The sequence below is a fragment of the Poeciliopsis prolifica genome, unplaced genomic scaffold (assembly GCF_027474105.1).
Source record: "Poeciliopsis prolifica strain line A6 unplaced genomic scaffold, Auburn_PproV2 SCAFFOLD029, whole genome shotgun sequence".
Taxonomy (NCBI): domain Eukaryota; kingdom Metazoa; phylum Chordata; class Actinopteri; order Cyprinodontiformes; family Poeciliidae; genus Poeciliopsis; species Poeciliopsis prolifica.
The window spans coordinates 3812859-3826121 of NW_026562404.1; the positions used below are offsets into that span (position 1 = coordinate 3812859).

The 13263-nt window shown below is 41.8% G+C and overlaps 1 protein-coding gene across 1 annotated transcript; it reads left to right on the forward strand.

Moving 5' to 3' along the window:
* The first annotated feature begins 6014 nt into the window (after window positions 1-6014).
* rbm15 (RNA binding motif protein 15) lies at window positions 6015-8957 on the forward strand. Its single transcript, XM_055049430.1, has one exon. The coding sequence runs from the start codon at window positions 6252-6254 to the stop codon at window positions 8784-8786; it is 2535 nt and encodes an 844-aa protein (XP_054905405.1). The 5' UTR covers window positions 6015-6251; the 3' UTR covers window positions 8787-8957.
* The last annotated feature ends 4306 nt before the right edge of the window (window positions 8958-13263 follow it).

Below are 13263 nucleotides of genomic sequence, written 5' to 3' on the forward strand. Positions count from 1 at the left end.
AAATAAAGTCCTCCATTTACATGTGCTTTCTTCCTGGATGCAATTTTAGGTTTAAGATGAGACAAAAACCGAATCAGCTGGAATTGGTTTGACTTTTGTTTGGGAGAAATGTGGTTGTGACACAGAAATACTTTTCAGAAGCATTTACCATAAACACGAGGATTTCTGCGCTGCAAATAGTTATTAATGGTGTGCACACTGCGACTTAGTTTATTAGAGCAAAACAAAAGGCAGTGACTACATGTCAGTATTGGTAATGAATTTTCACTCATGGCTTCTCATGCACTTACACAGCTATTTGTCTTATTTTTAACACAACTAATTGTGGCAATCTGAGTTATAGTTTCATGGAGAAAGTTTAATTTGGCGCATGTTTCTCCTGCTTCTTTGTTTTTTTTTTTTTCATTTCTTTCAGAGGAAAAACAGGTTGTCTCATGTGACATATTTTGCATTTCAGGATCTCCTTTTTTGTTCTCTGCCCTAAACATTTCACTTTACTGCTAAATAAACATAGGATTGCATCATACCCAGGGGCTGTACAGGGGGGGGAAAGTGATGACAATTGTAAGGGCCCCTGACCGACAGGGGGCCCTCCACAATTTATTTATTTATTTTTTGCTCATAGAAATTAAAAAAACATAAATGGGGCCTTGTCAATTTCAAAATTATTCATATTGAATAATCATGATTATTCTGGCAATACTGCCAGATTGTTTCTGGCAGTAAAAAGTTTAGGTCGCCACTACCAGACCATGAAATAGTTCGTTCCTGCTTGACGGTGACGCTGTTCAGCAGCAGACAGTCGAAGGCAAGACTATGCTGCTAAGAAAGATTATAAAATCAGGTTTTCTAAAAAAATAAAGTGAGAGAAAGAGAGTGTCAATTTATAACCCAGTTTTTCTCCGAGAGGTGGGTAGACTGTGTCAGATTATCAACCATTTAGCATAATTAGCTCAGCTTCAGACTAATGTTTACCTCTATTTCACTAATATTTAATGAATGATGGAAAATAATTACCAAAATATTCATATATTTAATTTGTCCCTTGTATCTTTTACCACTTAACAGATGAGTCAGTCAGCTGCAGCTCTAACCCACGTCCCTCCTGACCCGTCCTGATCGTACCATCACATCTTGCTTAAATTGCTAAACACCGACATATTTGTGTCAAATGTACAAACATTTCAGTCTATTTGAGGACTGAGAGTACAAGCTGAACTGTGGAAGGAAAAAAAAATATATATTTCACTGCAGGAATGGAGATGGCTAAGAGGAATACTGGGTTTATTCTTTCCCCTAGAACACTCAGGGTAGATTAAATGATATTCCTTCGCTCCCTGTGCCAGGTCTCGTTCAGGCTCTGTAACATGTGGTTCCAATTGAAGAATGCACAAAGCCGTCAGAAACACTTTCCACACCCACAGCCTCGAATTCTGGCCAGGCTCTGGGAGACGACGCAGTGACATGGGGCTCTGCGACTGTGTCCCAGGATAAGTGGAGAAGGTAAGAAGAGAAGGAACCACAGAGGAGGCCGTCTTTTGGAGAGATGAGGAAATACAGAATGATGATTTTTTTTTTTTTATTCCATATAGTTTTGAGCAACGGGAACATTTTATATTTCTGCTCAGAATAGAAAAATGAAAAGTCATAATTTTAGTGTCTTTGGTTTATTTTTAATACCTAGAATTTAGGAGAATAGTCACTGTGTAACTCGCTGAAATACAGCAAAAATAAAATTACAACCAAATGTCTTTGTGGAATGGATTTATATATTATGGTTAATCTCTTAACAAAATTGTCTTGGCGGTCTTTAGGATTAGTAAAAAATTACTGAAACGTAATGAATAACAGCTACAAGGCAGGATGAAATTGAAATTCTTACAATATTTTTATGCTCTTTCAACTTTTTCACATTTTGTCATGTGACAACTAAAAACTTCATTGGATGCTATTGGTATTTGATATGACAGACAAACACAAAGTCACACTTAATTGTGAAAAAGGACACACGGCTGTCAGGATCTTTTACAGAGTGACGTCTTAAACGTGACGTGAATATGTATTCACCCCTCTGAGTCAACACTCTGAAGAACCAGATTTTACTGCAAAGGTAAGGAGGCAAGTTTATTGGTATTCTACATTTTAGCAACAAGACAAAAGTGCTTCACACAATAACAACAAAACATCAAACAAACAAACTTAACACTGGAATGTAAAGTTAAAGGAAATTGATGAAAAGTTAGAATACAGAGAAAAATGAATGATGTTGCAGTTAATTTTAGTCAAAAGCAACTCAAAAACAAAAAAATGGGTCTCAACCTTGATTTATAGGAAGTTTGTTGCAGAGTATAGGAGCACATAAACTGAATTCTGCTTCTCTGTGTTTGGTTCTGGTTCTGGGAAAGCAGAGGAGGCGAGAAGCAGAAGACCTGATTGGTCTGGAGGGTTCCTGTAACAACAAGTCTATAATTATAATTTTAAAGTCTGTTATCTGAACACAGGGAACCGGTGTAAGAACTTTAGAACTGGAGTGATGTTCTCTATTTTTATTGAGAACTTGACCAGCATTGTGCAGTAAAGTCTACCTTTACCAGCTTTCCACAGCTAAACACTGAATGTTTTTCTCATTCTTATTTGAATAACAGCAGAAGCTCAGTCAGATTGAACATTAGTCTCAGATTCTCAAGAGGATTTGAGTGTGGGCTTTGACTAGACCATTCTAACATGGGGGTTTTATTTGTGGTGGCTTTAGAGTCATTGTGCTACTGGAAGTTGGACTTTCGTCCCAATCACAAGTCTTTAGTTTACGCCAGCAGGTTTTTTTTCTTATATTTCAATTTATTTATCTCCATTCAGTATCTAATTAACTCTGCTCATCTTTAACGTCTTTGTTCACGAAACGTGACCCCACAGCATGATGCTGCCATCACCATGGAGCAATGTGTTCAGAGTGGTGTGCAGTGTTGGTTTTCAAGACAGAAGTTTTATTTTAGTCTTGTGTCCTCATCGCTTTCTTTCAGTAATTTTATTCTTGTCACAATTTCATAAAGATCAGATTTGTGTAGTGCCAGATTAGTAGTTGGTATCCGCACTGATTATTCTACTTGAGATGTAAAATAATCATCTCAAAGTTACAAATATATCACATTTAGCTTCACTCTGAGATTAATTCTGACTTTTGAAAGTATTTGGTTGCTCTTGGTTTTATCCAGCTGATCAGAGTAAAAAATGTACACAGTTTTTGAAACCTCTAAAATTCTTATTGAAATATAGTATTATCTAGTTTTGTTTTTACATGTTACGTTTTTTTCTAAAATACTTACTCTCCTTAACTTGCCCTTATACCTACTGGCAGAAAGATGCAAGTTTACTCAAAGTAAAACAATCCACCAAGCTTCATGTTGGAAAGCTACAGCAAAGCGTTGCATCGTTTTGGTCCTCAGGTTACCATAACAACACTCACACACTATTTACATACCAAATTGTTGCCTGGGAATGACGCCAAGAATAAAAAGCTTTTTGTGTTCTACCATGGCACAGATAAACATGTCGGGTTTGACAAACTCTACTGGGATGTTAACTGGAACTGTGTACTTTAGTCAGATGTGATTAACCTCAAGTTTTACCGCAACAGAAACTCCAACTAGATCTGACATGAAACAAATAGTGAACATGTGAAAAAGCACCTCCTGGCCATTAAGTACGATGTGAGAGGTGTGATGCTGCGGGTCCTCCAAAAATCCTTCTTTGAGCATCAATGATTCTTCAATATAAAATAACACTTAAAACAAAAATGTAATTGCTACGTAAATATTGGCTGAATCAACAGGATAGGGATTCAAAATACGCAACAATTTCAAAATCTGCTGGTTGATCTGAAGACAAGAGAAAATATTAGAGAACCGATGGCGGGATGATTTGGAGAAATTGTTAAAAGACGAGGGTTTGTCAAAATGCCTCTGTGCTACGACCTTGTGAAAATGTGTAGGTGAACTCCTGTTTTATTGGTGAAATGAGGCTGATTAAATCATCAGCAGCTGCATTGCAAATTAATGTGGCAACATTAAATATTCAGTAACTGTATAAGATCAAAAAAAATAAAAAATCAATAAAAAACTTTTACTCTACAAAGGGTGCCATTCATTTGAAGACTGCTGTAAATAGGCATTGATCACATTTTTTAACTTTGTTATTTCAGATGTAAATTGGATGTAGTCACAGATGTCTTAATTAATTTTATTAAAAATGTAGGGAGAAGAAATATTCATAACAGAAGTTTTTGTCTATGAATAAAGATTGTGGTGGTGCTTAGGATGATTGATTTCCTGATAAAAATGATAGAAGTCTTCAAAAATATTGCTTAAATGCTGCCACCAAGTGGCATCAGATCAAGTTGAGAATAATTCAACTATCCATCAATGAAATGTGCCTATAAATTCTATAATTTTGACAAAGTCTTAACATCTGCATCACAAAGTGCAGCAATGGACTACAGGACTAAAACAGAAACAAAGAAGGTTTCATCAGGCTTGAAGGAGGATTTTTCTGCTTTGTTGTATTTCATATTGTTTGCAATTTGCTTTTAGATGTTGACTGTGAACATCTTTCACATTCAACAGTTAATCCAACAAAAAACTAAACTGACTATGACAGAATATTTTGCTTGACTGCATCTGGATCACTTTATATCATGTATTGCATAAACAGAAAAGAGACTCCTTTTAAACACTTATTGAGAATATTTTCTATATTTTAATGTTATATATTTAGGTTCCTTTCGTTCAAACAATAATAAATGCAAGCAATGAGAATCCAGTAATATTTTTTGGGCAGAGAGAGTTTCATTGTCTGATACTGGATAACTATAAAGTCAAAAGTCAAATTTTCTTTTGTAGACGTGTGTGTACGCAACGTTTTGGAGGAATGACAACTCCTCCAAAATATTATTTGAAAATTGTGCATTTGAGACATGCATTTAAAGTAAACAAGTAGCTAAAAACCAGTTTCTTAAATTGCTAGTCGGTCAAATTGCGCAATTCAAAAAATTGATAGCGGTTGAAAGAAATTGTTTTTGGCAAAAACTATAATTTAATCATGACCATTAAGTTACGTCTTTGACTTACTTATTTGCTCTTGCAGTCATGTTGGGTGCAGAAGAATTTCAATATAAGCTCAGCAAAGTGAAGACGTAAAAGTACTGAGATTTGTTGACTGTTGTTGCATGGATGGTTTTTGAAAAGCTGCTTAATGACACAATCTAGAGGGGAAATCAGACTGCATTTGATCATCTATAGTTCAAAACAAGCATTTCAATTTTTCATTAAATTATACATCATATGTTGTTACAATTACATAAAAAATGTAATAATCGTCTTGGAGTGTGATTTATTGAAAGGTTGTTGCACGTTACAGTTATTATTTTCAGTTGAGAATTTAAACATTATTTTAATTATTTTTGATGCACTGCCAAAAGCAACAAAGCAAGGTCACAAGCACAACCTTGAGAAAATTCACAGACTCTGCTGCTCAGCTCTAAAATACTGTACTTTGGGCCGACTTTGCTCCTGTCTGAAATTAATCTACTTAATCCAGAGTGTCTCCATTATTCCTGTCCTGCATATTTTAGATGCGTCTCTATTGCAGAGCAAATGACTGTCTGACCTCCTCTGCAGACATCAAGTCCTGCAGAAACATGTTAATCACCCACTTATTCAAATCAGGCGTGTGGTCGAAGGGAAACGCCTTAAATATGCAAGTGGGATTGAGAAACACTGACTTAATTGCTTTTAGTTACATAATTTAACCGCTAAAATAAATTAACTTTTCGAAATGTTAACGTCCCAAAACGTCGTTGTCCGTGAATCGTGTGACACATCACATTATCACACTGCGATTAAACTGAAAAAAAAGGAGCTAAATTACAGACCGGAGTTTGTTTTTTTACAATCTTCTGCATTTTGAAAACATCTTTATTTGTTTTCAAAATGCAGCCGCGGTGGACACGGCTTTATTTATAAGGGCTCCGTTAATGATTGACAGGCATTTCAAAGGTTTCTGCCCACTTTCCAGCCAATCAGAGCGGAGGGGGCGGGACCTTAGGCTAATCTTAACAAAATGGCGACTGTTGTTGTTTTGCCGCAGGGTCTCTGATTAAATCCGTTTACCGTTTCGGCTCATTTCTGCACCTGCAGTGCAGAAGTCGTGCTAAGAAAAGGCCACGAACCGGAAGGCTCGACTCCGCCCGGACTGAAATGAAAGGCAAAGAGCGGTCGCCGATTAAAAAACGGTCCCGGGCCTTGGAAGATATTCGAGACAGGGGAGGATGTCATCCGACCAGCAAGAAAATGGGGGCTCTGTCCGTTTCCAGCGGGAGTAATAATGGGAACACCTCGACAAAAGGCGACGGCGGCTCGACGAGACGGAGTCTACTCGGCGACAAAAGAGAGAGAGACTTCGACGGCCACGGCCGGACGGGAAATAACCACAGCTGTCAGTCCGCTGCGGGTAAAAACCACAGCCTGAGCCTCACGCTGGACTTAGCCTCGCCGAGGGGCGTCTCTTCGCGAGCGGAGCAGCGGCTCCAGCCGCCCAGCGCGGAGAGTGAGTACAAAACACTGAAAATCAGCGACCTCGGCTCCCAGCTGAGCGACGAGGACATAGAGGACGGACTGTTTCACGAATTCAAAAAGTTCGGCGACGTGAGCGTCAAGATGAGCCGCAGCAGCGACGGACGGATCGCGTTTGTGAACTTCAGGAAGCCGGAGGACGCCCGAGCCGCGAAGCACGCCAGGGGCCGGCTGGTGCTCTACGACCGGCCGCTGAAGATCGAGGCGGTCTACGTTAACCGGAGACGGAGCCGATCCCCGGTCGAGAGGGACTTGTACGTGGCGGCTCAGAGTCACAGACATCTGCAGAGACCCCTGTCGCCCACTGGGCTTGGATACAGAGACTACAGGCTGCAGCAGCTGGCTCTGGGACAGCTGCCCCCGCCCCCGCCGCCGCCCCTGCCCAGGGATCTGGAGCGGGACCGAGAGTTTGCTCTGTTTGAAGCCAGGGCGCGTCCCGCTTTCATTGCAGAGCGGGCGGCGTTCAGAGAAGAGGATTTTATATCTCCCGAAGACGACCAAAGAGCCAACAGGACGTTGTTTCTGGGAAACCTGGACATTTCTGTCACGGAGGCGGACCTGAGGAGGGCTTTTGACAGGTTTGGGGTCATCACCGAGGTGGACATAAAGAGACCCACCAGAGGACTAACTAGCACCTATGGATTTCTGAAATTTGAGAACCTGGACATGGCTCACCGTGCCAAGCTTAGTATGTCTGGCAAAATCGTGGGTCGCAACCCCATAAAGATAGGTTATGGCAAACCCATGCCCACCACACGCTTGTGGGTGGGGGGACTTGGACCCTGGGTACCTGTAACTGCCCTGGCCAGAGAGTTTGATCGCTTTGGGACAATAAGGACCATTGCCTATAGAAAAGGGGACACTTGGGCTTACATTCAGTATGAAAGTTTAGATGCTGCACAAGCAGCTTGGACACACATGAGGGGGTTTCCCTTGGGAGGACCAGAGAGACGGCTCAGGGTGGACTTTGCAGACTCTGAGCATCGCTACCCGCAGCAGTTCCTGCAGCCTCTCCCCATAGCGCCATTTGACATGGTGGCCGAGTCATTCGTTCACCGTGCCACGCCCGAACCTCTTCGGGTCAGAGACAGGACTCCTCCACCACTTCATTTCAGGGACAGAGAGCTCTTCCCTGGAGCCGACTGGCCCAATCCCGCCATCCGGGAACGGGTGCGGGCCTCGCCTTTTGAGCCTCTGGAACATTTGGAGCGGCGTACAAGGGAGCCGTGGTCTCTGGAACGAGAGCTGCAGGGACGAGAACCTATACGCAAGCGCCGTGCAGTGGAGGAGGGACGCCATCTGGACCTCTCCCCGGACAGCACTGAGAGAACAGTAAGACGTAGACGAGCCTCCCCAGAGGGGAGTCCCGGTGGCAGCAGCAGAGAGGGGGGGCGCTTCAGTGATTCAGAGCGCCCCATGCGAAGTGAGAGAGCCTCTCCAGTGAGAGAACGCCAAAACAGCCTCGAGCGGGTTGGGACAGAACGGCGGCTCAAGAGCCAGGTTCTGTCTGATAAAGGACCATCAGGTATTGCGGGGGCAGCAGCTGGAGAACGCAAGCGTAAAGCAGTTGACGGTGGCAAAGGGCCGGCCAAGAGAGAACGCTCTGAAAGCAGCTCCAAGGGAGGTCTGCCGTCCAAGGTGGACGGCGCCAAACTCGGTCTAGCTTGGCAAGGCATGCTGCTCCTGAAAAACAGCAACTTCCCAGCCAACATGCACCTGCTGGAGGGCGACCACAGCGTGGCCAGCGACCTGCTGATGGACAGCGCGACAGGGAGGCAGGTGAGCGAGCTGAAGATCACGCAGCGTCTCCGCCTGGACCAACCCAAGCTCGACGAAGTGTCCCGCCGCATCAAGGTGGCAGGTCCCGGCGGCTACGCCATCCTGCTGGCCGTTCCTGGAGCCACGGAGGAGTCGCTCTCGGACTCCGCGGCTTCGACCCAGCGGCCGCTCCGCAACCTGGTGTCCTACCTCAACCAAAAACAAGCAGCCGGAGTCATCAGCCTGCCCGTGGGGGGCAGCCGGGATAAAGACAACGCAGGGGTCCTTCATGCTTTCCCCCCCTGTGATTTCTCCCAGCAGTTCTTAGATTCGCCTGCCAAAGCTCTGGCAAAAAGCAAAGAGGACTATCTGGTCATGATCGTGGTTCGTGGCGCATCATAAAAAAGTGACCGTACACTACAATGAAGCGGCAATTAGAAGAAAAAAAAATCTGCTGTCAGTAATTATTGCATGCTGTGTGTTCTGCATCCTGGGGTACAGTAGTGTGCTTCTCCAGTGTTTGAATGTTGCCATATAACCCACTAAACGGACAAATGGTGCCCTTCTATACAACTAAGAGGTCTTTTTTTTAAGTACATTTCAGTGGGTGTTGTACCCGATCACAATCACAAAGCCGCTGTACTATCAGCCTTCTGAGGTTGAATATCGGGGGAGAAATTCAATCTGTTCAAATCCAGTTACATGAGCCTTTAGGTCATTTTATCGTTTGGTTCATTTATGGGTTTACATGGTTACCTATCCAGTTATAAGCAAAACAAATGTTGGACATTGAATGATTTTATATGATAACACCACCATTACAGTTTAACTACTGATTTGAAACAAAGTTAGTTCAATTTATTTTAAAATGTCCTAAAAATGTTCATCTCTACGCTGCTATATTTGACGTCATCGGTCTGCACTGGTGGTGGTGTTACGACAACTTTCCTCCCTGTTTCTGTTGACAAAGCATGTTGCAGGTTAAAATTTAGATTTTCAAGTGTTGTAGCTGAGCATCATCCCCCATCCCCAATTTCAAGACGGAAAGAAAAGGGAAAGTCAATTGGTAATGTCAACGTTTAAAACAAACCGCACAGCTCTCCTCCAGTTGATCACATTCCTATTACATGTACTACCTTAAATATTTATGTTGCTTCTACTGAAGTCGTTCGATACGTCTTGGAGTGTGATTTACTGAAGAAGTGTTGTGCAGGGTCTTTTAAAGTCGAATAAAATGTTTTGTCTGGATAAAAGGTGGAGGTCAATGTGAAGGTCAGCAGTTCACATTGAAGCATTTCTTAATACAGGTCAAACAGTGGAGTCTCATCCGTGCATTTTCTTCAAGGTCATTGTTCAAACCTTAGTGGATCTGTTTTAAAGGGGTATGCTTAAAATTTGTCTTGACGTGAGGTTTTTTATTTGCAATAGAAAGAGGCCACATCGCTTTAAGTTTGTAGAAAAGTGAACATGTTCCCTAAATCTGTGAAAGTCTAACGAGTCAGATGGACTCGCTGTTTTAGCTGACTCAGCCGTCCAAAACAACCCAAATGTAAAATGTTTGTATTCGTGAGCTGAATTACATAAGCAGGTTTAAAACAGTCTAAACTTTCACAAAGGGGCTTTGATGATAAGTTTTTTTTTTTTTTTTCCTTTTCTCAGTCAAATTTTGTCTGTGTTGCTGCTAGCTGGAGGACGCTTTTGGCTTTATTGGTCCACCAGGATATAATTTGCCATATTTGATGCCTCTGCCCAGCTGGGTTGATAACAGGTTGTTGGGGCATTTAATGCTAAGCTCAAAATTATTATTTTCATTTAACCTAGACGTTTCTGATCAGAAATGAGACGAGTGTCTCTCAGAAGATAATAAAACATACAGGTATGTTTTGAAAAAAAAAAAAAAAAAATTGTATTTTGTCACAAATGGCTAGAAAAACTTAAAATAAAGTAGCACTACAGTAATTAAAACCCTGAGGGCTCACTGTCCTGCATGTTTTAGGCGTTCACTGATGCTGCACACCTGACGTAAGTGAATGGCTGCTCAGCAGAGCTCTGCTGATCGATAAGAGGTACAAGAAGATAATCATTTGAATCAGGTGTGCTGAAGCAGGAACGCATAAAAAACATGCAGGACCCTGAGAAGCTATCAGATTTAAATCAGGACTGGACCTCAGAAAACGAAAACACTTCCAGTTAGAAGCACTCAAAGGGTATAAGAAAAAAAAAAAGTGTTTCTATGTATTTTTTGTTGTTAAAATGGGATTCAGTTTGGGTTATTTTAAATAGCTAAAATCAGCTGAAACATTGAGTCTTTTTGACTGTGCTAGCCTTTCATGATGCTTAGGATTTTTAAAAATAAATCTCACTGTGATGTCAGGTTGCAAACTGTTTCCGGTAAAGGAGCCTCATTTCAAAAATGTTGAATTATTCCTTTAAGATTCGTCAATAGGTTCACCAAATTTCTGCAATATCTATGAATTTAAGTGTCTCCAATGGGTCAAATAATAGTTGAATGCATTTATTTATTAATTTTTTGGGGGGATAACATAGAAACCAGCCCACACCTGCTACTAACAGAAAATACTGAACTTTTCTTGTGTTTTTAATGTGTTATCGGTTTCTGCATTCTTGTTTTGCTCGGAGATGATCTAGCATTGCAATATATATATATATATATAATATATATAATATATATATATATATATATATATATATATATATATATAAGTGAAGTACTTGTGGACAAAAAAGACAAAAAAGCTACATTTTTGTGTTTATAGTCAACGCCCTGTTTTATTTATTTCCCTGAACCGGTGTCCCTCCCATTTTCATAGTGATAAATAACCCATTAAGTGGATGGTAGACACTAAAAGACCTGCTATCCGTACAGCTACTTTGTTTTAGCAGTGGTTTAACAGTTAATGTAGTTAAATTTTAGAAGTACACAATTACAATAACTCATATGAGCCTGCCAATACGGTTTGTTTGTTTTTTCTTCGATCTTCTTACCACAGTATTGTTTAGACATTTTTTTTTGTATTTAGTCATGCAGTAGTGACTTACTCGGAATAACAATTTTCAGATTTGATTTTATTATTTTTTTGTGTGTGTAATGAAAACATTCATATTTGCTTGTACACTCGGACATCACACCCACTGAACTTTGCAGACGCAGAGCTGCAAAAACCTCTGCAGAGAGAGAAAGAGAGAGAAAAGGCACGGATATGTGTGTGAGTCCTCGCTGACGAGGAAGCTTTTTAAGTTGTGTAAATCCATCCCGCACCTGTGATGACTTCTGTTTTTAAGTGGGGGGGGAAAAAAATTGAGAAATGTACGCTTTGATGTCACGGGGCAAAAGGAAAACCCGTAATGCCCATGCGACGCTGTTCACGTAACTGCGAGTGCATTTTGGGCGCCTGATGTGACCGATTGTCAATAAATTGTTCATGTGAAGGGGAAGTGTTTCTTCGATGGAAGTGAATTGACCGAGCTGCGATGCCCGGTTGCGTTTCCGAGGAGTTTTGTTCACACGAAAATGTTGTTTTCTGCTCGTGAGACGATACGTTTAGCTCCAGAGAGGAGAGACCCGCGTTTCCAGAGGATCGCTGCTTGTTTAAACAAGGCCGGTTCTGGTTGTAACTTACTCCCGCAACTGTTCCTATTGACACGCAAAAAAACCCCACCTGACAGGACGGATGGAGGAGCCGCCGCCTGCTCTTGTTTGAACCCCGGCCTGCAGAAGCAGCTTCGGCATCACTGTGAAGGTTTCCCCCCCGCGCATTCGGTTCTGGTTCTGAACAGAAGGCAGGAGAATCGAGATTGTGACAACTCTGATACTCGCAGAGCATCGGCAGATCACTCGGGCCTCCCTGGGGAGATTTGGGTCTGATTCGTCTTTGTCGCACTTTGCCCGGTTTTACTCAGATTTTCCCGATCGTCAGGAAAGACGATTGGCTCAAATGTCAGCTAGGAGTGCTGCCGCTGGGCCTCTCCTCCCCCGAGGAGCCGCGTTGAACCGGGTACCACTTCATCATCTGAGGTCAGCCGCGGCACCGGGGATGAAGTGCGCACGCCTTCGCTGGAAGGAGCAGAGGATACCATTCGCTGAAGTTCCAGGACCACTCCAATGTAAAAAAGCCTAAGTCCAAACTCAGCTACCATCTATTTTAGCTGAATTAGGTTAAAAGAAAAAAAAAGAAAGTTCAGTGATTCTGTGCCGAGGACGACCCACTCCTCCTTGAGACGCATTGGCACCATGAGGACCACGGAGCGCCGGCCTTTCCTCTCCTCCTCCTGGTCTGTTAGCTGGTATCACTGAGTGGCTGCTGCACAGAAACAGCAGCATGGTGAGTAAGAGCAAGTTCTGCCTGCCATGGCTGTGTCGGTGGCTTATAGGCAGCAAGGGGTGAGTATCACAGTGTAACACCACATTCTTAAGAAACATCATAAAAGTTTGTTTTGATATGAAATATTCACGTTAGCCACTTCTTTTCACTTGATCTGCTGCTCAACAAAAAATGAAAAATAACTGGAAGATCACAGCCTTCGAATGTGAAACGTTCCCAAAGAAGGAAATTAAGTTAGATGAGATGCTGGTTTCTTGATTTGGTCTCACACAGATGCGCCTTAGGCGGTTCTCGAGCTTCTTGCTTTCAGTGAAACGACAACAAAAAATTGTGCCAAGTTGTAAAAAGAGCAAGTGGCCATAAAAGTCATCAAATGCTCCCTATGGAGAAGAAAAAATATTTTAAATGTCCTTTTTTATATTGCAAATCAATCATATTTTAGTCATAATTTTTATAGCCACTTTCTCTTTCTACAACTGATTTTTTTTTTTTTAATTTATATTTTACTGAAAGCAGGAAGCTTGATGCATGACCTA